The sequence below is a fragment of the Bombus bifarius genome, unplaced genomic scaffold (assembly GCF_011952205.1).
Source record: "Bombus bifarius isolate JDL3187 unplaced genomic scaffold, Bbif_JDL3187 scf7180000009825, whole genome shotgun sequence".
Taxonomy (NCBI): domain Eukaryota; kingdom Metazoa; phylum Arthropoda; class Insecta; order Hymenoptera; family Apidae; genus Bombus; species Bombus bifarius.
The window spans coordinates 370,239-397,052 of record NW_022885359.1 but is presented as its reverse complement, the minus strand read 5'-3'; the positions used below and the strand labels follow the sequence as shown (position 1 = coordinate 397,052).

General features: G+C 38.3%; 7 protein-coding genes across 13 annotated transcripts in view; 4 read left to right on the top strand and 3 right to left on the bottom strand.

Annotated features, from left to right (window-relative positions):
- The first annotated feature begins 624 nt into the window (after positions 1 to 624).
- On the top strand, positions 625 to 4,996 carry LOC117215812 (dipeptidyl peptidase 9). 2 transcript variants are annotated; one of them, XM_033462290.1, is made up of 11 exons: positions 625 to 887; positions 973 to 1,167; positions 1,267 to 1,401; positions 1,486 to 1,648; positions 1,722 to 1,963; positions 2,041 to 2,352; positions 2,432 to 2,718; positions 2,794 to 3,122; positions 3,184 to 3,435; positions 3,509 to 3,781; positions 3,904 to 4,996. In XM_033462290.1, exons 2-11 carry the CDS (start codon positions 998 to 1,000, stop codon positions 4,249 to 4,251), a joined length of 2,511 nt encoding a protein of 836 aa, XP_033318181.1. In that variant the 5' UTR covers positions 625 to 887; positions 973 to 997; the 3' UTR covers positions 4,252 to 4,996. The 2 variants fall into 2 exon arrangements, with proteins under 2 accessions (XP_033318181.1, XP_033318180.1); XM_033462289.1 differs by having other exon boundaries at positions 625 to 1,167.
- A 106-nt stretch (positions 4,997 to 5,102) lies between these two features.
- On the bottom strand, positions 5,103 to 6,077 carry LOC117215826 (39S ribosomal protein L51, mitochondrial). The gene is made up of 2 exons (XM_033462324.1): positions 5,906 to 6,077; positions 5,103 to 5,636 (listed from the first exon to the last, which is right to left on the bottom strand). Exon 2 carries the CDS (start codon positions 5,633 to 5,635, stop codon positions 5,150 to 5,152), a length of 486 nt encoding a protein of 161 aa, XP_033318215.1. The 5' UTR covers position 5,636; positions 5,906 to 6,077; the 3' UTR covers positions 5,103 to 5,149.
- Positions 6,078 to 6,803: 726 nt separating this feature from the next.
- On the bottom strand, positions 6,804 to 8,123 carry LOC117215825 (tenascin-like). The gene is made up of 6 exons (XM_033462323.1): positions 7,871 to 8,123; positions 7,630 to 7,779; positions 7,417 to 7,545; positions 7,183 to 7,326; positions 6,969 to 7,085; positions 6,804 to 6,895 (listed from the first exon to the last, which is right to left on the bottom strand). Exons 1-6 carry the CDS (start codon positions 7,935 to 7,937, stop codon positions 6,840 to 6,842), a joined length of 663 nt encoding a protein of 220 aa, XP_033318214.1. The 5' UTR covers positions 7,938 to 8,123; the 3' UTR covers positions 6,804 to 6,839.
- A 97-nt stretch (positions 8,124 to 8,220) lies between these two features.
- On the top strand, positions 8,221 to 12,100 carry LOC117215820 (multiple epidermal growth factor-like domains protein 6). Its single transcript, XM_033462311.1, has 7 exons — positions 8,221 to 8,461; positions 9,702 to 9,854; positions 9,936 to 10,070; positions 10,157 to 10,294; positions 10,393 to 10,665; positions 10,748 to 10,891; positions 11,070 to 12,100. Exons 1-7 carry the CDS (start codon positions 8,299 to 8,301, stop codon positions 11,141 to 11,143), a joined length of 1,080 nt encoding a protein of 359 aa, XP_033318202.1. The 5' UTR covers positions 8,221 to 8,298; the 3' UTR covers positions 11,144 to 12,100.
- A 235-nt stretch (positions 12,101 to 12,335) lies between these two features.
- On the top strand, positions 12,336 to 18,824 carry LOC117215821 (rh5-interacting protein-like). 5 transcript variants are annotated; one of them, XM_033462314.1, is made up of 9 exons: positions 12,346 to 12,740; positions 15,124 to 15,585; positions 15,815 to 15,943; positions 16,649 to 16,789; positions 17,311 to 17,439; positions 17,537 to 17,797; positions 17,864 to 17,959; positions 18,041 to 18,112; positions 18,208 to 18,824. In XM_033462314.1, exons 2-9 carry the CDS (start codon positions 15,459 to 15,461, stop codon positions 18,291 to 18,293), a joined length of 1,041 nt encoding a protein of 346 aa, XP_033318205.1. In that variant the 5' UTR covers positions 12,346 to 12,740; positions 15,124 to 15,458; the 3' UTR covers positions 18,294 to 18,824. The 5 variants fall into 5 exon arrangements, with proteins under 5 accessions (XP_033318206.1, XP_033318208.1, XP_033318205.1 ...); XM_033462313.1 differs by having other exon boundaries at positions 15,103 to 15,585; XM_033462315.1 differs by lacking the exon at positions 15,124 to 15,585 and having other exon boundaries at positions 12,336 to 12,740.
- LOC117215816 (glucose dehydrogenase [FAD, quinone]-like) lies at positions 18,362 to 22,289 on the bottom strand. Of its 2 annotated transcripts, none has more exons than XM_033462298.1 (5): positions 21,681 to 22,289; positions 20,427 to 20,782; positions 19,943 to 20,323; positions 19,477 to 19,850; positions 18,362 to 19,237 (listed from the first exon to the last, which is right to left on the bottom strand). In XM_033462298.1, exons 1-5 carry the CDS (start codon positions 22,256 to 22,258, stop codon positions 18,863 to 18,865), a joined length of 2,064 nt encoding a protein of 687 aa, XP_033318189.1. In that variant the 5' UTR covers positions 22,259 to 22,289; the 3' UTR covers positions 18,362 to 18,862. The 2 variants fall into 2 exon arrangements, with proteins under 2 accessions (XP_033318189.1, XP_033318190.1); XM_033462299.1 differs by having other exon boundaries at positions 19,949 to 20,323.
- Positions 22,290 to 24,904: 2,615 nt separating this feature from the next.
- Positions 24,905 to 26,814, top strand: part of LOC117215811 (gamma-aminobutyric acid type B receptor subunit 2) — an 85,199-nt gene continuing 83,289 nt past the window's right edge. The window contains exon 1 of the mRNA XM_033462287.1: positions 24,905 to 25,708. The gene's annotated coding sequence lies outside the window, so the exon portion shown is untranslated. The remainder of the gene's footprint in view (positions 25,709 to 26,814) is intronic.

Below are 26,814 nucleotides of genomic sequence, written 5' to 3'. Positions count from 1 at the left end.
ATATTTAATATCAGAGCGTACGTGATCTTTAGAACCGTAATTCAAGTCTCAAGAAACGAAGGAAGTCAGAGGCAAACTGGAAAAATAATATAGCGTTAAGTGTTTTCCTCTCTTAATTCTACTTAACATTTTATGCGAAGTAATATTCGCAGTAGTGTTCTTAACGATGTTATTTTACTGAAATTGTTCTATATTTCTAATAATAGCACTTATGTGAAAAACAGTGGCAGAAAGAGTGCGATGAAGTTCGATATTCTTATATAATAATACAAATAAATGAAGTGATATTTAAATTTCTACGAGTAAATAACTGTTTTTGAAAGTTATCATTGAGAATCACTGACGTTGAAGAATCCGCGAGTTGTGCATTGCATGTCAGTCGCGATTAAAAGTGAAGAAAGGAGAACGCTACCTGAAGGCGAAGCAGATTAATGAGGAAAGAAAAATTAACGAAAAGATCAAGGCAAACTATGTTTGTTTAATTATGTTTACCATTATTTTCTGTTAAGGTAAAACGAGCACTGACTTGTCGAAAAAAAGACAACAAAGAGAGAAGATCCATTATCTTCCCCGTGTTTATGATATATAGTGTATATGACTTCACGTGTCGTTTTTCCGTGTCAATGAGTGTCTACTTCTGACAACTGCCAATAGATAGGATTGTCACGCTAGTTGCGAATTAGTTATAGGTGACTGAGAATATTTGGCACCCGTATTTACTAAAAACAGATCGAAACTTGTGCTGACGATTTCGCAAAATTAATGTCGTGGGGCTTGTCGAGAGAAGGGGGAGGGAGAGGCCGTGTTTGGGGAGTAGGTGAAAGTGAGAACCATCCACGGACATAACCTAAGAATAAGCTGCATCCGCGGTTGTCGCAGATTTTCTGGTATATAGGACGATGCGGTACCGTTTTTGAAAAATTCTTTGATATGATCTTTTCAAAGTACTGTCTTCTTGATGAATGACATCAGAAACGGAGGTAAGAACGGAGAAAATATGGAGACTTGCAACGAAGGGGGCGACCGGATTCTAACTGACATTGCTGTAACGCAAAGAAGTTGGTCGGAATTGAGAAGTGTCGTCAGTGATTTACGTAGGAAATTGTCCGGTGTGTCGGTAGGCTCTGTGCCTGGATCTATAACGTTTCGATCTTTACCAGATGGGCGGTAAGAGATGCTTCTAAAATAGTAACATAACCCTTGCATTATTACAGTTCTTTATTTTTGTAGTGTATGTTTTCTAAATTGTGTGCATCTTCTTTTTAGAACAAGGATATATTTTCTTAGTAGTCCAAGCAATGGATGGGAAACTACGTTACTATTTGTGGACATTGCACATTCAGATCATGCAAATGGTTATCGCCTTCATTGGCAACCTATTATAGAAGCAAATTTTCAAACGTAATGCAATCTCTTTTACTAAAACGAAACAAGGTATTTCTTTTCTAAATCTAATTATATGACTATATGAAAATTTATTTGCAGTGTTTCAAGTACCAAAAGGCTATCGAGAGAAGAACAGTTACTATGGGAAAGGAAAAGATTAGCTACATGGGGTATTACTAGTTATGAGATTCATCTAGACAGTGGAAAATTAGTTTTTCCAGCAGCAAGTAGCCTTTATCAATGTATAGACACAGGATTCATGGTATTTTTCTCTAGCGCTTTCCATTTTTATGTATAATTAGGATAATAAGACAGTAAACGTATTTATACATTAGGCCGGACCTCTTTTTCCATCTGAAATTCGTATGTCAACATCAGGTGCAAAACTATGTCCACAAATTTGTCCATGGAATAATGCGTTAATTGCTCATACGTGCTCAGGCGACCTGTACCTGTCCCATAGTATCACAGGTTCTTCTGTAAGATTAACTCATGCAAGAAAAGGTAGCAGAAGTTTAGCAAATGATCCTCTCACTGCAGGAACTCCTTCTTATGTAATGCAAGAGGAATTTACTAGGTTGGTGGCATAATACAGGTTGTGGTATAATGTTTGCTTTATGCAGATATTTTTTATAATGTGATACTTTTATTTAGATATATCGGCTATTGGTGGCAGCCGAAATCCAACGATGGTACCTATAGAATAGTATATGAAGAAATCGATGAAAGCGATGTAAAAATATTTTGTTTTCCATCAACATCAAATTCCGAAGATATAGATGAATTCAGGTTTCCCAGGGCTGGTACACCTAATGCCAGGAGTAATCTTAAAATGGTGCAATTTCGATTAACAGAAACATTACAAATTGTTGATATTGAAATATTAGAACTCCAGTATCCATTGCATATTATGTTTCCATGGATGGAATACATGGTAAGAGTAGGATGGACTCCTGATGCACAATAGTAAGTCGAAAACGTTCTGAATTTCTATTTCATTGTTCGCTTCTATGAATATAACTTCTTAAATATTGTACGAATATAGTGTTTGGGTGCAGCTGTTGGACAGAAAGCAGCAAAGGCTGGAATTAGTTTTGTTATCGATAGATAATTTTTGCGAACCACCACCTAATGTGTACAATTCGGAAAACCATTTTACACCATCATCGGCGAGTGTTCAAGTAATATATTCCGAGCAAAGTTCAATTTGGATTAATGTTAATGATCTCCTTTATTTTCTACCATCCGACGACCCAACGGAAGTAAAACTTATTTGGGGCAGCGAAGAATCTGACTTTAGACACCTATATCTCATTACATCTAGCATAGCAGGTAAAGTAGCAAATGGTCTTAGTGACGGTTAATTACCTACTAAGATTGAAATAATACATTTTTCTCTTCCTATAGGTTTAAATAACGAAGTGGAAGAACCATTGGATAAGATGGATAGTATTTTTCTGCAACCTCGAGTTACTTCCAAAGTCGCTTTGACCCAAGGAGATTGGGAGGTTCTGGGTAAAAAATTGTGGGTAGACGAAATCAATTCTATTGTTTACTTTTGCGGTTTACGCGAGGGTCCACTAGAACAGCACGTTTATGCTGTATCTCTCCGTCGTCCGCTGGAAGTGAGACTGCTTACCAGGCCGGGCTATAGTCATAATAGTATATATTTTAATAAGGAGTGCACAATGCTAGTGACTGTCTACAGTTCCATCAAGACGTTACCAACTTGTCAAGTACGATTCTTTTGTGACAGTAGACATTAAGCAAATCTTTGTGACAATCAATGTTTTTTAGGTATTTAAAATATCACAATCAAATTGGACAGTAGAAAGTATTTCTCTAACACCTGTGGGTTATTTATTAGAACCATCCGCCTTGGAATCCGAATTATTTTCCCCGGAAATTTATACCTATAAAATATCATCTAATGACACTATTTATTCAATGATCTTTAAACCACACAATTTTCAAATTGGTGTAAAATATCCCACGATATTGAACGTGTATGGTGGTCCTGAAGTACAACTGGTATCGAATACGTTCAAAGTAAGCATTTTAAAAATATAAGTATAAAGTGATAAATTAAATTTTATTCGTTTAATAATTTCGCACATTTCAGGGAATGAGGCACTTAAGAATGCATATGTTGGCTGCTCAAGGCTATTGTGTAGTATTAATCGACTCACGTGGTTCACATCACAGAGGTTTAGTATTTGAAAGCCATTTGCAGCACAGAATGGGATCCGTTGAATTAAACGATCAAGTCGAGGTATTAAAATGGTTAGCGGAAACTACTGGTTACATTGATTTAAATCGCGTAGCAATTCATGGTTGGTCTTATGGAGGATATTTAAGTCTTATGGGCCTAATACAATATCCAGAAATATTTAAGGTATCTTCTTTGATTAAAAAATTTTGAATATACACATACACATACGCATACATATACACATAGTTGTACATACATATATATTCAGAGAAGCAAATTCGACAATCGAAACGTACAATTTTCAGTTAGCTATCGCCGGTGCACCAGTTACTTCTTGGAATTTTTATGATACTGGATATACTGAACGTTACATGGATTTACCACAAGATAATCCTCATGGATACACGTCTGGTTCTGTTTTAACGTATGTGGATAAGTTCCCTGATGAAGAAAATAGATTATTGATCATTCATGGACTTATAGACGAAAATGTACACTTTTTCCATACAAGTCAATTGATCAATGCTCTTATAAAATCTGGGAAACCATATCAACTGCAAGTTTACCCCAATGAAAGACATAGCCTCAGAAGTTTGGATGCTAGTAAACATTATGAAACTACATTGCTATCATTCTTACAGAATCATTTATAAATTTATTACTCTTATTCAAGTATATAGCTACAGCGATAAATGCTGGTTAAAATATTTCAACAATTTAAGTAACTGCCATTACGTTTATGTACATAGATCAGACAAATTAAAAATTACTTTTCGCATCATTGTGTTCGCGATGGTTTTGCCTAATACAAATCTTACGTTTTGTATGAAGTCTCCGAAACCACTACTTAAACAGTATTATAATTTTAATACAAAAAAGGTTATAATAAAAAACAATTAAAAGTTTTATCCATATAAGAAGAATAATGTTTCTTTTTCCGTTCATAAAAACAAAAAAAAGAACGTATATAAATATTGATATCGATAACACATTCGGGCATACAGCCATCGCGAAACTTATATTAAATGCAATATGCAATCTTTTTAATGAATGATCATCGATTTTTGGAATTGTAAGACTTATTGTTACTTTTTTAAGAAAATGGACAATACTCGCAGTTTCTCTGTACATATATAAATAAGAGTTATGAGATCTGTATTAATTTTTTTTAGAATTTTCTTCTAACTGTACTTACAAGTGTCGATAGTTATCGTCAGAAATACGTCTGTTTCGTGGCTGTCACCATTTTATGCTTAATTTTGTATATATAAACGAGTAATCTCTCCCTCTTTCACCCACATTTCTAAAATACCTTAGATGTATATGATAGCAAAGAATTTAAGCGGAAGAGTGTTTACATTATTCCGTAATTAAAAATAAATCATATATCCGACTAACTATTGTTTGTCAATAAATAAATACGTTGTTTTATATTTTGTTACAACGTGTACCATTATTATATCCGAGGATTTTAATGTTATGAAAATAAAAAATGTAGAATGTATTAGTCTTGCTGCAGTATATAATTATATTTTCTGACTTTGATATACATTACTGTGGTGAGCTGTAAGTTTTAGTCTTTCTGTTTAAATATCTGAATAAATATTTTAGTCTTTTTTTTAATTCTTTCCATTTAGTTGGTCTTGCTATTGGAAATACACCATGCTTCAACATTTTCTGTTTTCTCAGTAGTACCTGATATTCATTTCCACTTACGCCTCTTAGCCAAGATGGTACATTATATAAGATTCTAGTAGGATGAATTTTGTCTGAACCCAAAATATCTATATAATCATTTTGACCAAACAATGCTCTCTTTTCAGCCCAAGCATCCTTTGGTCTATATATTGGCATGGGTAATTTCTTATCACTATTGCGAGGTAGTAGTCCTCTCATATCTATAGGATCTTCGTAGCCATAACGCCTCACAAGTGGACCTTTAGCTATCTTGTCTGCATGATAGCGAAATCTAACAGGCATTACTTGTGGTACCCAAATGTTGATAGTTGTACGTATTGTATTCGTAAACCACGACATGCTAGCGAATAATTGATTTAGTTAATACTATAATTATATCTCTCCCTTTCTTAAAGCATTTGTAATATTAGATTTTTGCATTGAACATATATCGTTCAAAGTTACAAAAATAATTGTAGTTGAATTTTTGCGATAGATATTTTTTTTCGAACAGAATTAATCATTTAAATGAATTACACGTAATGCTAAGTAACTGACATAACCTTACTTTCTATATAATACATGTAGTGTTCTAAAGGTTAATAGTATTCCTTATGAAGCAAAATTTACCTTTTAAGAATATATCAATGAGCACATTTAATATTATTTATTTAAGTTCTTTACTTAGAACTGTTATCGTACAATAAACTGCAAATTATACTTTGTTTTCCATAACCTCAATGATATTTATATATCACATATAGCACACCTCAGGCGTTTGATGCTAGTACTACTCTAAATGTGAATGCATATGAGAGTGTCAAGTTCGTACTATATCTTAATTTGAAATTGATATAAAATAGACCTAGCATTCTACATTATATAAATTATCATTTTTAAAAGCTATCTACTAATACTATGTTTGCCAAAATTCAGAACAAAGAATTAGACAATGTATTAATGTTAACGTTATTTGACTAATCAACTAGTAGGTAAGTATAACTATGTATTTTGATATGAAAATATATTATATGAGTTTGGTTTTGATAAAAATGAAAATTCAAAAATAGAAGTCAGTGTAGTTTCATAATCGAAATAGAATGTATTAGTAATATTATTACTATTTTGGTATTTGATAAAATGGTAGAAGGAGAATTAAAATATATACTAATAGTGCGTTGAAATAACCAAATTTGCAAATACAAATATGATCGCATGTCGGAAGATAAATGGAAAGATAATATATCGAATTATAAATTATGTCGCATGAACCGCAAACAGATTTGAATTGTACGTCGTATTATTGTGACACATATGTATAGCTGATCGTATTTGCCACGATCGATCGCGTGAATGCGTTATAAATCCTAACGTGCGTACGAACTATACGAACTACGAACTATACTATATCTAACACTTTACTCTCATGTTTTGAAGTCTCACAAATAACTGCTAATATTTGAAAGGAAGAACATATAATTAAATAATGTATTAATTTGGAGAATCACAGTTGGAAATAATAATATGATTTGTTTAGAAAGATGACGTCTATTTGTTAAATCAGTCAATATATAAAAGGTAAAAGCACCACAAAAATTCCAATAGAAGTGAGCGTAGCACCTGAAAAAAAGAGATTCGTCAGAAAGATGGATTCACCAAATTATATTGCGGCATGCAATTAATTTTGGTTAACCTCTGCTGCATGTTTCTTCTCCGTTTTTGCAAACACATTGACCGTCCCTGCATTCAAGGACATTTTTGTTATCGAAGTCTACACATTCGTAATCTTCTGTACATTGATTGTATAAAACTGAAAAAAACGTGTATTAATTCATTAACCTGTCTTTAGTTACGAATCATTTCTACCTAAGTTATATAATCAAATGAAGCACAATATCGATTCTTACATCGTGTCTGAATACATTTCCCCGTTGCATTGACGAAATGATAAGACGTGATACACTGGCAGCGTCCATTGATGCACATGGCACGATCAAACGTGTCCTGACACTCATCGGTCCTTTGACAAAGATCACCCACTACTAATGGCCCTGAAACGTGCGATCCATTTACATATAGATTGGTCCATGCGGATCACGAAGATGCTCGTAGAAATTTTGCTAATCGTATCTATTACTTACTAACGATACAATTTGAAGAATTATTTATATCTAAAATATACGAATCTTTGCATGCGCATATTCCTTGCCTACACGCAGCGTTCGTCATCGATGCACATACCGAATCATCCGTGCATGTCAATCCGGCACCTATTATTTACTCCAAATCAACAAATAAATCTTTGAACATATACAGAGTTGTCAGTACATGAGATTTTACAAAGCGATACTCACTAGCGATGCACATCGATTTATCAGGAGTAGGCGAGTAATATTGATCGCACTGACAAGTCATGTGTGTAAGACAAAATGCATGTTGAATGCAATTGCGATCTCTTTCGCATCTCTCGCCGACTTTTGCGTTTCCATATTCCTGTGTGCCCACTAAATAACGTGATGATAGAAATACAGTGAAAAGAACAAGTAGACGCACAATTATGTTTCTTATCGAGCGACATTTACTAGCGATACTCACATTGAAAACACAACAGCGATTGGAAAGTCGCGAAGAATAGAATTAACTTGAAAAGTTGGACGTTCATTTTGATATTTATGGCAACTGAGTAAGAAACGGTATGGTCTCGTTAGAAAGGTAAGCAACCCACGCCCTTCTGTGATAATCGTTATCTTTCCGCTTATCTACGATATATCGGACTGAGTGAATCAGTGAATCAGTGAACAATGAATGTACCGCTTCCTCGAATGTTTGACCGTCTTCATCGTAAAATGGAAGATGGTAAAAGATCGCTACAAATGATTAGCGACTCAGCCGGTAAAACTAGAGAATACACACGAACACAAAACGGTGTCCGAGCCGGTAGCTGAGAAGACAATCAGGATGGTGGGAGAATATGGTTAATTGTAGTTGTACACGGCCTCGCGTTCGTCAGTCGTGTGCTATCGATGCTCGCTCGATCGCGAACCGATACTTGTCAGTTTGCAGCTAAGCCTGTACCATTTCATACTAAGATTCGAACGTCAAGAATGCTTGCTTCCGCATGCAAGAAATATTTGTTCACCCTGCTGATCGCCGTTATGATACACAGTGCAATTACCGAGAATATTGGTAAGCTTTGAAATTTCCTTAGATTAACCGATGTCGAGTTTCAGTTAAATTAAATTAATAAGTTAAGTAAGTTAATTTGCATGAAATTGATAAGCGTATGTTAATTCATATCTCAATCTAGTTTATAATTTACATATTGCATCGATCGAATAATTATTTCGACAAATTGCTATTGATAGCAACCCTCGTAGTTAATTTGAAATTAATTCGCTGCAATAATGGTATTATTAGCACTGTTCATTGCAATTAGAGCGCGTTATATACGTTTCTAATCACGTATATCTTATGCATGTCATAATGCTCCCTTTTACCATAATTAGACCTTAGAATCTCCGGCGAGTACGATATAAACTTGTGTCAAAGAAATTAAAGTGAATGATTTATGAAAAAATATTACGAACGAGGAATCGAGTCTTCATTCATATATTTGATAAAAATCATTAAAATTTCTAAAAACATACTGTGGTTAATCTATAATATTTCTATGAAAAATTACGAATTGCATCATTCTAATCACTCCGCTGGTTTTAGTCTTAAGTTAATCACGGGATGTATACTCGAAACGCGATGCTCTTGAGAAGTAATTAAACAAGATTCAACTGGATGAAAGCTGTTAAACGCGATTCGTACCATGATATTTCAACATGACTCATATTTGCGTTTTATTTAGATTTTTGTCCTTTGAAAGAATTTTATTTCGATCGATATAATACTTTTCGGGAAAATAAAAGCTTGGTAATGTTCAGCAACTGATTTAACGTTGGTTCGTTTAGAGCAACCGACGTGTCGACATAATGCTATTGGTTCAGAACAAATACGTGTATTATCTCCGTTCTCGTTACTTGTATACAAACATTGGCAGGTTCTGTTTCAAAATAAAAACGACCTCTTCATGGTACTGAGAAGTTGTACAAGTGAATAACACTTCACCATCGATGATTTCAGTTCTTTGACATTTAATTCGTCAAGAAGAGTATTTTTGATTCATTCTTCGAGAATAGAAAATTAAGGAGGACAAGAGGAAAGATAATTAAACGTTGTTCGAATAAAATATCATTTGAATTCCTACAAACATCTATAATTCTCTAATCTGGTTGTCCTACCTCTTACATACACATACAACGTATTTTAAAACGAATGCCTCAATCTTGCTCATCTAATCGATATAAGAAACATAGATGAAACATTTTTTCCAGCGGATTACAAAAGTTGTCAAAAATGCAGAACTGACTTTTTACAGATCCGCCCATTCCTTGTGTAAGTGTTCAAACTTGCGTCGACGATTTGAACGTGACGAAAGGCGTAACGTGTACAGATGGATATTGCGTATGCGAGAACGATGGGCAAATGAAGAACTGTTCCAGTAGTAATATACAGCATAACAAAACTGCAGGTAGAGTAATATTTTTTGTTGTTTCTCCTTCTTCTGTGTAATAATTTGATCAGTAAATGAAAGGCATTGCGTTCTCTTTAGGATTCACAATATTCCAGACTTGCAAGATCGATCAGAATTGTGGGGTTAATAACACTATTTGCAACACAACGAAGAGTCAATGCGAATGTCGGAAGGGCTACGTTTTATCAAGCAGCAAAAGAGAATGCCTTAAAAGTAAGAACGATTCGTATACTGGCGTGCGAGTTAAACTCGTTAGACATCAATTCAGCGATTAATTCGTTTTTGTTTCAATAATTTAGAAGCTGATGCATTGGATTTTCCGTGCACGGACAACATACAATGCCTGGCATACTTACCGAATACGACGTGCCAAAATAACCAATGTGCCTGCATCCCCGGATATCATTTTGTGACAAACGCTTGTTACAAAACGATCGGTAAGACAAAAATTTCCTTCCTTCTTCTGATAATTCAAGGAAGCGTCGCTGCAAAAATAATCGCGCAAGATGTACCTACAATCGCTTAATATTCACAGATGTGGGAAAATCATGTAAAAGATCGGAGGAATGCGCTCACGTGAGCGGTGCTATATGTACGGATAGAAATGTTTGCGATTGTGCAGAAGCGACTATGATCAACATGGATCGAAAAAAATGTTTGCGAGTCGCGGAAGACATCTTGGAAGAATGCGAGGAAGACGTACAGTGCACTAAAAGCTTCCCAAATATGTTATGCGTTAATCGAAAGTGTCAGTGTCAAAGCGGATATCACTTCGAACACACAGAGAAGCAATGTTACAATAACAAGAGTAGGTTTTTCTCAAGAGTATGGTTACGTTTCTTAAAGTCTTCCTTTCCTTGTACTAATAGAGCAATTGCGACGTTTTACAGAACTTGACGAGCCTTGTGGAAATACGTACGATTGTTACCAGGAGGAAAATGAAAGTGTGATGGAAAAGGCAGTGATATGTGAGAAGAACGTGTGCGTGTGTGCGGAGAATTACGAGAGAAAAGACGATAGATGTGTGAGCAAAGGTAAGAAAAAAGAGAAGATGAAACAGACCTTTACATAGATCGCGTTCGTTTAATTCGATATATAACATAAAAGCAAATAGCATAAAATTCGAGAAATCGACAAAAGTGCTCTTGTCATGTTTTCTCGTGTACGCTTCATTTGTTACTAATCTTTATTTTTATTACAACTATTTTCTAGGCTCGCATCTTCTACCTGTTCTACCCATTTTCCTCGTGACAATTATTTGTTTCATCTCCTTCATACTCGACTAAACATTTTCGAGCGATCTAGAAATCGTTGCCAGGAAATGTACATGTTCATCAAGTAACGACGTACACGGGAGCAGTTTTGGTATGCAGGCTTCTCGATGACACAGCTGAAACACGACGCGAAATTCAGCACGGAAAGTGAGAAAAAGGTAGCAGAACACAGCGTGGCATTGGATGTCTCCGCGACTGCACAGAGTTACGCGTCGAGTGCATCGAGAGAATAGGCTGGGTGCACCGAGCCGTTTAAAGACTTCCTGCGGCATGCATGCAATTAACGCACTCAAAGCGCGCTACTGCGACTCGTTTTCGTAGCCTCGTCTACCTTATAGGTCATTTCAATACCAAAGAAGTGGATACGTTTGCCAACAAGTGGAAATTAAATAATCGTCTAACCCAACATCTTGTTTCGTTCAAATTTTACCTCGGCGATTATGGCAATATTTATGAGAAACTGATATTCGATCATGCGACATGAAGCATATTATGACTTGTTTGGACGTCAATCGTTCACCTTTGCAATCCCGAAACAATTATAAACCAGGGGCATAGTAGTGTTTTACTCTTTTTATAACAGCCTTACAGTATTTATAGATTTATAAGTGATTAATTAAGCTCTTAATTTTATCTAAATTAGAATGAACGAACGTTTTAAGAACTCCTTATGAGTTTTTCCAAAAGTTGTTCCTCCTTTTTAGTCTCAGTCTTTTAGCTATTTTAGTCTTTCTAAGGAAACAACACATAATTTTTTTTACATCTAAGTGAATATGTAAGTAGACGTCGATAAGTTTCCCACTAATTTCATATCTATCGTTTTCGATATCGTTATACTCAGAATAAGATATTATTTTGTTCAAGTTGTTATACACCCTTTTTAATTTATATACATCTATAAAGAATCTTCTATCTTGTATCTTGTATCTTGTATTTGTATCTTTCATTACATCATCTCAGTAACGTTCACATCCCGATAACCTTCACAATGAAGAATTGTGTATTCTTAAGCTAGTACACCTTCTTGATGCCCCAATTACTATTACAAATATGAATTTCGACATTTCGCTTATCTAATATATTCCCAAAGATAACGGCGGTTGAATCGCGCCATCGTTTGTATCAACTACGTATTTGAAATATCGATGACGATCACGTGGATCGGCGTTTTCATTCCTCACCTATTTGATCATAAAATTTCTGATGACACGCGCTTGATGTAACACATCGTGTTGCGATTTCAATGGCGATGCACGATTAAACAGACGAATGATTCCTTTTCGTTCGTTGCATTTACCACAAACTTATCAGCGCGCACAGATTAGATAAAGCCAATCGGAATTTAAGAGCGATCTTTGTTAGACTGGGAGAAAGAACGATATCGGGAGAATCGTCTTTGCGAGCTTCGTGACTGCAGATTGGAAACGAACGAAAAGAAAAGGAAGAGGAACGTGCGAAAAAGCGGCGAGCTCGTGCTGAACGAGGAAGATGGCGGGCTTGGTAAATCGTCTCACAATGGGAGGTCTTGCGCTGTCGATCGGCCTCTGTTTCGTCGTACCGAGTGCAGTCGTCGCCGCGCACGGACAGCATGAACATCTACTTCTCAGACGTGAGTGTGCTTCGTTGCATCGTTCAAAGTCGTGATACGTATTCTTTAAATTCTATTATTTTATGCGTAAAATATGTGACCGATTCGCGTTTCCGACACGTGTCCTTAATTTCTACGCTGTTCCCAAGAATCTCAAGTTTTTCATAAAAATTTTGTACACCGCGCATGGCAATTTGAAAGGGAACCTTTAATTTGAATTTGAATTTAAATACAAGCTTGAATTTGAATTCGAGTTAAATTTGCAAGTGACGGTTATCGCATATAAAGTATAAAAAAAAAGGAAAAAAAGAAAAGAGTGCGATATACTGTTTATCTACCCCACTAACGCGTACGTTTCAAACCGAAGCAAAACGAACATTTGAAATATTGTATGTCGATTTATGTCACTACAGTTTTCAGCTATAATTCGATTCTACGTATCTTGAATTTTAATCGAATTAAATTGGCGTCGATGAGTTCTTTAAAGCGCGCTGTATCGCAGCTAATGAACTCGTCGAATGTAACGAAAGCCGAAAGAAAAATCCACTAGTGTACGGTCTCGACGAGGTTTCTTTAGCGATAAGATCTCGAGATCTTGGGGCGAGTGAATTTATAAGGAAAGTCTCGCGTGGTTTCGTTCCTTCATGACCGAGTGATCCTTTCTTCGGTTTCGTGGGGAAACACGAAGAGGCCGGATCTACGCTGCTGGTTCTCACAGTTAGGCGAATGTCGGCTTGGAACCGCACATAATTAAAGAACAAGGGAGGTCGTTCCCTCTTGTCGTCTGATATTTCGGTATAACGCACTGTTCTTTGAGCTGGACTGCAGCGTACGACTTAAACAAAGCTTGCTATTGCGTGAAACCCTATTACGAAGTCACACGTGACCTGGGAACAATGGCAGTATTTAACCCTCCAAAACGTATGACAAAATCTCAAATCCGTCTCCACGCGATACTCAGCTATTTCTATATAGGGATGACTAATGTATCGTGACTGGTTTTGCTATATTACGATAGAAATCTCATTTCATATATCTGCCTATAATATCAACGTTTAAGCTCGAATTATTATTCTATGTTATCTTCTAATACAAAGTAATCGGAAGTTATATTTACAACTATTAAATACAGCTACAGGTCTGATACTGACGCACTGCCGATAAAAATAGTAGCGAACAAATCTACTAATGCACATACAAGTTGCGCAATGACTCAATCGTCAGGTTCTGGTAAATCATTACTGTAAGAATCGAGTAAAGTTTCTGAGAATCATTGCACGAATGCTACGTGACAACGATGAAAGGAACGAGGCTCGATATACCTAATAGTGGCTTCTGTGTTTAAACGTATGACTATCGTTGTGTAATAGGCCGAAACTATGGAAGCGGAGCACGTTAAACTCGACCATCGATCGGCAACCTTCTAGTCGAAAGCGAATAAAAGACTTCGCGGTAGTTACTACGAAATATTCGCCACAGGTTCAGCATCGCGTGTTCAGATTGTAAAAGAGAATCAGCAAAAATTTCTGATAACGGTTCAACATTATCGAACTAAAGAGAACGATAGATGTACGATCTTTATAATATTCTTATTTCCGCGCTGTTGCGCAAACATTGTCTAAAGTTAACCGTGATCACATACTTTCGCAGTTGAATCATCGATTTAACGCATACTTATCATCGTTGGCATAGTGCAACCTGTTACGTGGTTACGGCGAAATACCGTATAATGGAGAGAGAGCCTCTCGGATTAGATCGATTGTCCAGCGACCGTGGACGAGTGCACCGATGCGACGCGACGCGCGGTCATCGGCGGCCGAATTGAAAACAAACTTAACGTCTTGTTAACTCGTTACGATCGATTAATCGAGTTTAAAGTATGATCGATACCAACCGACCGCGTTTAACCTAATTTCACTCGCGATCGGTAAAACGCGCTTCGCTTGCTTCCTGTAACAATGGCAACAAATCGTTTTCGCGAATCAAATCCATGCCGCGTATCGATTTACCAACTTGAGTTAATCGCCTTTCCGAAACAGTCTAGAGAAGAGGTCATCAAATACCAAATGTGAATCCCTCTAAATTCATATCTGAAAACAGGGACCATAACTGTTGTAACTCCGGTTAAAAAAAGTTATGGTATAAGAATATATATCTTAGTTTAAACGAATTTGGTTACCGTTAACCATCGTGGAATCAATTTCAACCATCTTCGATTCTTATTAATAGCAATTGGTATCCGGTGTGAATAATAAAATCGTAAATTTAAATTATCTTCAGTCATGATGGTTACCGGTAATTAAAAAAAGATCGAACAACGCTCGTAAATTAAATTAAACGAAATAACATTATTGGACGCTGTTCGAAAACTTTGACTGCCCAGAAGATCGCCACGGTCGACAAATACACCGCGAAGAACGATCGTCCTCGATTAGTCCGGGTTTGGCGATAATCACGGTACACGAAACGAGTCGATGAACAAGTATATACAACTGAAGCGATGCCGTCATCGAATTTAACGTGAAGCAAAATAGAGCGGAGCTTCGTGGCTGAGTTGCGTAACGCGAATACGGTGAGAACGCACACAGAAGACCGTGAAGAGACGAGCCTAGCGGGCTGGCTAGAACGAGTCCGAGGAAGAAACGGGAGATCCTTCGCGGGACCATCGGGAATGACGATCATTCAGTTTGGGCTGATGAAACGACGCCGAGAGGAAGACGTTCCAACGGTGGTACGAGAATGACACCGATCGGGACGGTGGTCGGGATCTCGAGGCTCCTCGTCCTCGTGCCTGTCACCGTCTGTGCAACCATTTCTTACGTCAACCAACAACTGCCGCGATGCAGCGACCGAACACCACCTCCCCGTATGTATATGCGATTCTAGTCCCTTTGCGCTCGACCCCTGACCCTTATTTCGTCAGAAATTCGAACAATCCTTACGAACAGCTAGAAAATTAGCCCGTGTAAGCTGAACGAGGTGTATGAAACGAAAGTGCGTTATACGCGACAATTATGAATGTGAAAATGTTGAAAATTAGAGATTAAATTTGGCTGTTTGAAGGAGGACGTGTAACGCTCATATGAATTTTTCAGAGACGTTGGCAAAGTGTCGATACGACGAAGACTGTATGAAGAATGCTTATTGTTGGAACCAGGAAGCCTGTCTGTGCAAAGACGGTTTTATCGCCTATAAAAATCGCACGCACCTGGAATGTCTCAAAGGTATACTTTTCAAGTATTTCTCATTACGTTATAATAAAACATATCTTACTAAATTCTAAAAGTCGAGGTATTCAATTTACATATGAAAAAGGAAATTCTCCATATTAAAGCGATGTATAGAACGACTTATAAAAACGTAAAAATACTTGTTGGAAAACAGAAGTCACGAAAATTGATACGACGAAAATAATATCAATATCTATAACGTTAATTTTATTACATAATTAGAATTCATTGCGCTCTTTCACTTCTAACATTATGTAACGTGTTCCTCCATGTCTTTGAAATTTTTTAATTAATTGCCTAATCATCGATCAAATCGAATAAAAATAACCTCGGTAAATTTCCGCGTCAATTTCAACTAATCGAGTCGAGCACAGATAGTTAAATATTTTTTTTTGGAACGAACAACAGGAACCGATCAACCTGGATAAAAATTCTGATTAATCATCGTCCTCGTCGCTAAGTCGGAATCGGTGTCGCCGACCCCGGAAAACGTGATTCCACGGACATCTTTCTTCGCTCGTATTCTAAGCCGTTCCGTTCTCACGGTCTCATCGTCTTCTAGAGCGTGTCGTTCATCGTGCTCGTCGGTCCGACAAAACTGAGCTATATTTTCCTCGACTTCCCACGCGAAGGATAGCTTCTAACGAAATCACGGAATCCATCAACGTCGAAATTGATTCGAGGAGAATTTGTTCACAGAGGCGAATGCTATCGGGGACCCCTGTGAAGTGGACATTCAATGTCAAGTGACCTTCGCCCCTTACTCGGAGTGCCGACAAAGGATCTGCCAGTGCTCCGACGGTTCTCACTACGTGGAAGGAAGGTGTTACAAGTCTGTAGGTGAGTGTACTCCACTTCCTGCGAAACGCTTCAGCTTCCTCTATCATTATCCATAAGCAGGTGCTATAATTATTTTTTCACCTTCGCACGCTCGATTCGAAGGTTAATTAAAATATTTCTGCGACGTAATTTACACTAGCTACAAATTATATCGGCGTATGCCACTGTTTTTCAATGAAGCCTCTTTTTTTCATCGGGCTTCACACTTCGTTTTAGTAGTATTAGCTTTTTGATCAATCGTACGAAAGCACTACTAAATCATACGAATTTTGTATTATCAAATTACTGTTACATTAAATTATTATTACCAAATTAAATTCGTGGACATAATTTTCTTCTTCCCTTTCGTTGTCTCGGAAGAAGAACGCCGGTTATATCTACTTTGTTTATCAGATTCTTAGACTGTTAAAGATTCCCTCAATACCAGCGATATTTCTCCTCCTCGTAAAGATGCTTTAATGTCTTTGAAAAAATTCAAAGCTGTAGTATAGAAATGCTGATCGACACCGATTCTTGTTCAGGATTAGGACTTCCTTGTCAATCGCATCGGAATTGCTACATCAAAGACAGTTTCTGCGTGACAGGATTCTGTGCGTGTACCTTGAACTACCATGCGAATCCACGCAACGACGTTTGCATTCCAAATATTGGTAAGCGTGCCACTTGTTACATTGTATGCATGTATTTACGTAATAATTGTGCTTGAACGGAGAAGAAAATCAAAGTGATCCGTGCGTGGCTTGACAGAATTAGGTGGCAAATGCTCCAAAGATTACGATTGCATCGCGGAGAACTCGAGGTGCCTCGACTTCTGTACGTGTAAAGTGGATCATGTGCTATCGAGCGACGGCAAACGGTGTTTGAAAGTTAGCGAATCCATCGGAGAACCGTGTCAAGAGAATTCTCAATGCCAGTTATTTCAGAGGGAGTCCGAGTGCGGACCTAATGGCAGATGCAGGTGTATCGAGTACTTCCATCAACGCGGTTCTATTTGTCTCGAAGATACGTGTGAGTACCGTTAGCGTCGCTTCACGGCGAATCAAAACTAATTCGACCGATGAATCGTCATTTTAGTGTTGAATAACAGATGCCAAAGTCATAGAGAGTGTATTACCGAAACATACAGGGACTCCAACTCCACCGAGGTGATGAACGTTGATTGTATAGATGGTAAGAATTCATTTTAACGTTCGTCAACGAAGCAAAAGTTCGTAGGTATACCGCTTTTCAGAGTACCCATCTATTTTCCAGGCTTTTGCAAATGCGCCAAGGATTACATTATGGCAGAGGAACTGCACGATTGCATCCGATATAGCGACAATGGTAACAGTTCTCTCGTTCTTCATTGCAATTTGTGAAACGAAGATTTTCATTTTTCGTTTTGGATCGCACAACAAATGCATTTCATTCGTTTTCAGGCGCTGCGACAATTACAGAGTCCTGGCAACAACTTCCTCTAGTTCTAAATTTTGTATTTTTTGCGAGTTTTTCATTGACTTTGTGAATAAGAGCGACACAGTCACTTATAGCAACGATTGAAAAGATATCATAGTCTTTCGCAGTTTTATCGAGTTATAATGACGTTATTATTGTACAACTATATTTATTCAAATGTTTTCTTTCATTGTAAATACGCTGCATTTGTGTAGATAGAGATGAACATATCGCTACCAAAGACAAATCCATTTTCTCCAACCGGTTCGTATTTATTTATATCACAGTTGGTTAATCGTTGTTCGACGTGTATTGACACTCGTCCAGCGGAAGCTGTATCATTCTATCGAGCGTCGAATATTTTATTTTATGGCGATAAACCATCTATGTGACGACTAAAGTTACTTAAAAAATGAATTCGTTCATATACGTAGTTTGATAGAATAACAATACGTAAATTCCGAATTAAGCCAACTTCGTCGTCCAAGGGTTAACACAAATAATCGCGCAAAGATCAGGCAGTTGCTTCTGTAGCAGCACTATACTCGGACGAATAGCAACGAAAGCAAATTTATACGAAAACACATGCGTTGATGTACGATCTTTAGCTTCTAATTTGTTCCCTACATTTTCCAATATTTAATTAAACGACATTCTGCGTGCGGAATTCGACATTTCCCAGTCTTCTTTTATCATATCCGCAGCCTTTTCAGCGATCATATAAGCAGGCGCATTCGTATGACCTGCTATTATAGTAGGTATCACACTGGCATCCACAACTCTGAGACCATTGATCCCGTGCACTCGTAACCTATGATCCACCACACCCGAGTTCCTCCTTGGGCCCATCTTGCACGTTCCTACGAAATGACCTAGGGTCGTACTCACGTGCCTCGAGACGCAAGCCCAGTACAGATCAGAACCAAACGAGACGTGTTTGCATCCTGGGAACGCGACTGGTAATAGTGTCGCGTTGAAACGTTTGAAGGCTTCAGTCGATGCAACATTTATAGCCTGAAACAGCAATGAAAAGTTAACTTTAGATCCTATTACCATATTAGTAGCGGTAGCGATAGCAGAAAAAGAAGGAAGATGGGAAGAAACAGTAGGAGCAACCGCGACAGAGATGTACAATAAAAATGAATAGCTGCAAGGAAACTCTACGGTGGATGCGTTGAAAAAGCGGTGATTGTGAAACGCAAGATAAATAACCGTGGCGATATCAAGATAAACATTACATTGAAAGTAACAACCTTTTTAATGCCTCGAACCATAGTTCTGAGATCATCTTCGTGATCGTAGTAATTTATGTCGAAAATAGGTCGGTCATGTGGATCACACGATTTCAAGGTAATTCTTCCCCTACTTTTTGGCTGTAAGAGTACCGGGACAATGGAGAAGGCGTCAAAACCTTCGTAACCGGCGAACACCTCTTTATAAAATTCGTCCGTTAAACCGAGAAGTCCCCTGTAACTGCCCGATATATCACCGGTTAGAGCGCTTATACCTAAAACCAGTTCAATGTCGGGAACATCTGTCCCTTTGTTTTCCCGCGAAGTCGGGCGTGGATAATCTTTCAAGTAATCCGAATTTACATTGATGGAAGTTATATTCGGAGGTAAAGAGACTGAAAAACGAAAGTAGTAACGTTAACGTTGTGCGATATCGTTTAAATTGTTAATTGCCATTTAACGTGTATAGCTCGAGGAATTTCTTTACCGTTACCTCTCTTGTCGTTGTATCTCTTCGAGCGCGTTTTACTGTGAAAATTGCTAGTATTAATTTGCAACTTCTTGACTAGATTCTTTGGATAATCCTGTTTCGTATCGATAAAGGCGAGACACTCAGCTCCTCCGGGCAACGTCAATGGCCCGGTCCCTTTAACGAAATAGTCAACGGTGTTGGCTAGATTCGAAGCTAGCCGAGGTTCGACTATAGTCACGCTCTCGTTTACGAGAAAAGTCAGTGCCGACATGCTGACGTGATCTTGAAGATTATATCCAACCGGTAGATCCTCGATTACATGGATACCTAAAGACTCGAGATGACTTTTCGGCCCTATTCCCGAGAGCATCAACAACTGTGGCGAGTTCAGGGTACCTAAGTAATAGATACACGAGTAAGAGACGTTAACGAAGAGTTTTCGCAACAGTTTGGCAACCATAAGGAATATTAAGAAATATTAGCAGCTCTTCCAAGGTACCTGCTGAAAGTATTATTTCCTTCTTGGCAGAGACAAACAGTGCTTTGCCATTCTTAACGAATTCTACACCCATGGCTGTTTTCGTCTTTGGATCGACGATGATCTTTGTTACTTTTGATAATTTGGAGAGATGCAAATTCTTCCTGAGTCGAATAGGTCTTAAGAACGCTTTGTTAGCACTGACCCTGTGTCCGTTTCGTAGATGAACCTGAACCGTAGAGAAGCCAATAAGGCTGTCGCTGTTGTAATCAATTACATCATATCCTAGTTCTTTGCCAGCTTGGAGAAAACATTCTCTTAGAGGAGACACGTACGACGGAGACGTCACGTCAAGATATCCTCCGCGGCCATGGTATCTGACGAGATAAACCGTGTCAGAAGAAGAATTTAATCGGTAAACAAGGAATTTAATTTAAGTAACATTATCACGCTGTTTCTCAAGTTCTCTTAAAACGTTTGTTAAGCAAACATTGAACTAGCATATATTCCATAGTCACTTTCTAGTATTCGCGAGTTCATTTGCATGTATCTTCAATTAGTACATTTTACCGTGGATATATTTATTATTAACACTTTACCGACCGCTAGCAATTCAACAACATACGCACGTCCGACCGGCATCTCAGGCGCAGATTCTCCCTGGCGCTGGCTCTGTTTCGGTTTAGACTCTCCAATAGTATTCTCTTCGTTCATCGCGAACGGTAAGTTTTTCAAATTGGTATAAAACTGTGGGAGCTTACGAAGTAACGCAACTGACGCAACTGATACCTTAGTACTTAGTAACGAATTACTGCTCAAATAATGAGAAAGATTGTCGGCGACAAAAAGCCGATTAATAGGCTATCGGTCGGTAAAGTGTTAACTAATATATTGCTGTCGTTTTATTCGTAGATTCGACTGTTGCGTTATTAGTACGAAAATGTAGATGAAAGATTTTCAAGACAGTTCGCGAAGACTCTTTTTATGTTTTCCTATTCACAGCGTAGCACGAGAGATTCGAAGTCAAATATAATAAGCTATAAATTTCACATTTTAACTCTAATATGTTTTCTGAATCATTTTCGAGCCAATCATATTTTTCTACGATCTGTCAACAAATTTATTTAGCTTAAGCTTCATGGAAAATGAAAGAATTTGCAAGAAATTTATAAGAAATCTTGGGGCCAGGGACGTAATTATTTTGCAAATCGTTCATTATGAATTCTTCGTTCTTTCATTTTATTATACGGTCAAAGGGTAAACTTGATACGGTACCTAATATCTTGATCCAGAAGCTTGCAGTTCTCCGATTTGATAAAATACGGTAGCACATCCTGATAACTCCATCCTGGATTACCTTGTGCAGCCCAAGCGTCATAATCCGCGGGCGATCCTCTCGAATATATCATAAAATTCACCACCGAGCTACCACCAACAGCTCTTCCTCCTGGCAAATTGCAACGACCCTCGTTCATCGATAAACAGTAACCGCCAGATCCATCGGCGTTTCGGGGTCTTGGCTCGCTTTTATGCAATCGGACATAGTCCGTGATATGCAAAACTGAAGCCAGCAATGGTATATCTGTAACAAAGATTTCGTCCTTGCCCTCCTCTAGCAACAGTACATTCCAATTAGAATTTTCTGTCAGACGATTTGTCACTACTGATCCGGCAGAACCAGCTCCAATTACGATGAAATCGTATTCCTTGGACATAGATATTTCATCGGTGACAAAGTCATTGTCCACGGTTGGGATTTCGGTGAAAAATTGGTATACAGTCTCTAGTATGGCGGGAGGAAGAATACATTGCACGAAGGACAGGAACAAAACAGATGTCAACAACCTTAACATCGTTTATCAGGGATTCAGTGAATTCGAGCGATGACGAAACCGACTTCTTTGTGTACCCGGTGCGCGTATGGTTGAGAAAATACAAAATTTGTAGAAACAATCACTTATATCACTTTGACACTTGTCGCAGAAAATTTGAAACGCGCGAACTGAAACTTTAATCGCGACTTAAAAACTCGTGTGCTTCTAATATAAATATAGCAAAATTGTGAGGGAACACCTCGTAGCTTCCCATCGTCATCGACTCGCGCGATCTTTGTGCCTCGTTACCTCGAAACGAATTTGCTCGACACGATCGACGTCTGGCACGAGAGACACCTGGAATTCTTGATAGCGTTTGTATAGTCAAGGTATAATGACGCGAGTAAGAGTACGAGATGAATATCAAACGCCCACCTACCGAACGGAAGCTCCTCCAAAGAGATCGATCATCCAAATTAAAGGAACGATTCGTTACGAGAAACGCCGCACCTGTCGTCGCTAATTTATTAATAGGCTTGATATTTATGAAGAAACATATTTCATTGGAATATTCAGATTTAGTTTCATAACGAGCGTTTCTTTATAGAAATATTAAATACCGTTTGAGAATACAAATTATACGAAGTTGATATCACAAAAAACCATGTAAAAGTAGGACATCTTGAAGATGACGTCAGTCATTCATCGAGTTTTTCCTAAAGTGCATTTATCATATTTGAATGAATCAATCAAGTAAAAAGTAAAGACAACTCAATTAAAAACAATGAAAGATAGCGTAAAGATAATTGTGAAGAATAAGGACTGTACTAGTCCGCAAGATTTATAACATGCGTACAGGAAATCTTTCCGAAGATGTGCAACATTTGCAATTTAACTTGTAAGAAGACAGATGGTTTTGCGCAGAATATAATTCTTTCCTTCATATAGTCGTATCGATTATAAAAGTATTTTCTTTCTTATACTCAAATGTTATTTATACAAATTTTGATATTCGGTTTTGGTTCAGTGCTTACATATGACATTTTATACTGTAAACTTTTAGTTTCTAAGTTTGATGACTGTTTGTCATCTTATTTGCAAGTAAGATAAGAAAAGGAATCCGCAGGAGGATAGTTTCTTCATTTTCGTATTATGATATAGTAGAAATCTTTTGATTCGACGTTAGTCAATGATGATCGATGTAACCACCGACGGTCACGTCTATCCTGTTTCTTAATTAATTAATTATTTAATTATTAATCATTGATTTAATTTTAATTCTAATCGCTAATGTCGTAATTTTATCTTATACTGTATCGATAACGTTGCATGTGACGCGAAAATGATAAGAGTGTCACATGAAATTTATTCTTACGTTTCATTCGCGTTTTGAAAAATCTATGTCAAGTTTGATGATCGAATTAAATATAATTTCTAATCTTACAGCTCCTAAACTTTCTAATATATACATCTAATACTACAGCGAAAGCGCGCCAAATCTCTAGTAGCTCTACCTAGCGTGTTTAAAAGAAAGTGCAGTTGAATGTATCTTAAAAGCGCGGTAAGAAACGAAAAATTGCGTGGTATTTATATACGAAATTAAATATCTACTAACATTACTCTTATACCTAAGAATAAAGTTCCAAATTATTTCAGTGTTTCGTGTTTAATCGGATGTGCTCACGAATATGGAGTTTTTGCGTGAAGTTGCGAATAATTAATGATTTCATTAATAATATGATCATCATAACCTCGTTAGTCAAACATGGACGCTGTTATCACAACCGTGTGTTTGTGCCGAAAGGATATTCCGCGTTAATTTTAAATACCGAGTATCGACATAAGTAATTTTAAATGCTGAGTATCAATTTAGACGAAATAAAAGAGTATGACGCACGATAGACAGGCATGCTTCGTATCGTGTTTCGAGCTTCGAGAAATTGGCGAAGAAAATTGGGCCAATGAAGAAGTAAGTAATTTGGTTGTTGGATCGTTAGTTTCGGAGTTTCAAGTTTCGAGCTATGTTGTTTGAATTCGGCTCACCAGACGTTTGGCAATTTTCAAAGTGTTCCAGAAAGCAAAGTCTTTTCCCGAAGGATGACCGAGTCAGCGAAGAAGAATCGGGAGTGAAGTAAAGTGGAAAGCCTTTTAACAGGGAATGCTGGCATGTGGGGTCACGGGGTAGATACGATCGAGCTTCCTTCCAGTGGCTGGCTGGTGGGGTGTTTTTCACGGGGCGTGGAAATAAGGGACGAGAATCGGTTCCTACGGTAGCGATGACTTCGAGACGCCGCAGAACATTTTCGAACTCTCGTTACATACTCTCTATGCAACTTGGTTAATCTACTTTAGGTAATCTAGATAATGTAGGTGCTTTAGATAATCAAATTTAGTCGCACTTATTACGTTATCATCGAATAACAAAGGTTCGCGAAGGGAAACTAAACTTTGTATATCGTATTAATGAGGCTGGCGGCTATGCGAGGTTAAATACAAGGGAAATTGGCGAGACTCGCGGGTCCTCGTAGGAGCAACTTGCTCGAAAACTTGCGACGGGGAGAATATCGAAGGGCCATCGCTAGTCGGTAGTGGGAGAAGTAGAGCACATCGGCACCAGGGTAAGGGACAGCGGGTTCAGGAAAACGCGCAGCCGCAAAAGAGCAGGGTGGGAAGGCTGACAGTTTGGAGGTCTTTCAGGGGTGGTCTGTCAGTTTACCGGATGACCGCGTGAGCGCGCTGCCGCGCAAGACCAACCCTCTATTCGCGCTACATCCGGCGAACGTGACTGATCGTGTTCGATTCGCTACCGTTGGAAAACAGTCGGGTTTTGTCGCTCGGCCAATGGTACGCGATCTCCGTACGTATTCTTTACCTCGTCGCGTTTTTCTTATCACGGATCTTTTTCGATCACTCGTTCCTATACTTATCCGTTAACGTGCTACAATCGACGGCTTGGAAAGTCACCATCTATCGACCGCCGTCACTGACCGGTCCGTCTTTTCGCTCTTTTCTTCGTTCTTCACGCCGTACCGACCGTATTCCTATCGCTGTACTTTGGATCCTCTTCCCTCTCGATCCGATCGAGCCGTTCTCATCTTGCGCGACCCTGTGACTCTGCGCAGTTTTCGTGACCGTAAACCCCTCGCAGCAAGAAGAGCATCATGCTACATCGTTCTCCTGAGGCCACCGAATAGCAAATTAATTCGAAAAAAGGAGACATAGAAGAGGGTCAAAGAAGAAAAATAAAAGCGAGTAAGAGGAACGGAGCGGGGAGAAAGAGGGGGAGGGAGGGGGAGAGATTCCTTTCCTCGAATAGTGTGTAGTGTATTCTTGGTGGATGGTATCGCAAGGATCGGTAGCTAGTTCGTGATGGGGGTGGCAACCAGTTTATCAGACATAGTCAGTACAAGAAATCCACCAGGAAGATAATGCAGATAAATGCCTTCGGAGGGAAGAGCGGACAAGTAACAGAGGATTATATGTTGTCAGGTACGCGTATATATTCTTTTTTTCCTGTTTTTTTTCCTTTTGCGTTGTCACTGCGCGCATACGAGCATGTCTCTGTATGCGAGAGTGTATTTGTTCGAATATCTACGCTCGTGTACGTTTTTACATGCATCGTTTGAACAAGTAATAAATGTGTACGGACGTATACGTACACACGCGACATACGTACCCGCGTGTATGTGCATTGGCACACCTATATATACGTACAGTTTGAGGCAGGACATGAAACTTTTACGAAATCTATCTGAAATCTTTATTGTATATCGAGGCAACTTGCAGCACGCCAACCTGCTGAAACATCTATTGTATTTTTACGTGCAAACTTGAATTTGGATTGTCTGATACTTGTACAATATAACATAGACATCGTCGCGTGCTTGACTTTCTTTGACTATCGTTCGTCTGCGAGAGCAGCATCGTTTCGTTTATTTTCTATTAGGTTTACCTCGCGTAGATTCGTAGGACACGAGCTGGCAGAGCGTGGTATTTATTATCGCCGTAGTTCACCTTATCTTTGTTGTACCGTGAAACGGACGCTCGGTTCGTTTCGTGACGAAATCGAACGCGACAAAGAACGATAGACGGTAACGTGACCGATGACATTAGCTTCGGCAACTAAGTAACTGAAAAATCGCAAACATACGTTGCAGCGGGAGTATCATTAATCGACCGATCTCGACCTCGACTGTAACCTCGATTCAAGGTTTTACATACATTCAGGAGTGCTCGGTGTTGTATTTACCTTCGCAATGCCTCTTCACAAAGGAAAAGTACGTAATATTGCTTCTATAGTACGGTGTAAAGCACGAATTGTATTATTCACAACGCGGGACGTGGATGCGGTTGTTAACTATAGGTATCTACCTTCGCATCGCGGAATAGTTTTTATCGAAGCGCTCCGTAAATGAATCGAATCGGCCTCAATAACGAATTAACATAGCAACGAGAGCCAAGTTGTTTCGGAATGTTTGTTCAACGATACGAAACCTTTCTCGGTATGTATGTATATATGTATGTGTGTATATGTACGCTGGCAAGCGGAGGATCTTCCAGTCAAGGAAACGATCGATCAGATATTGTATTAACCT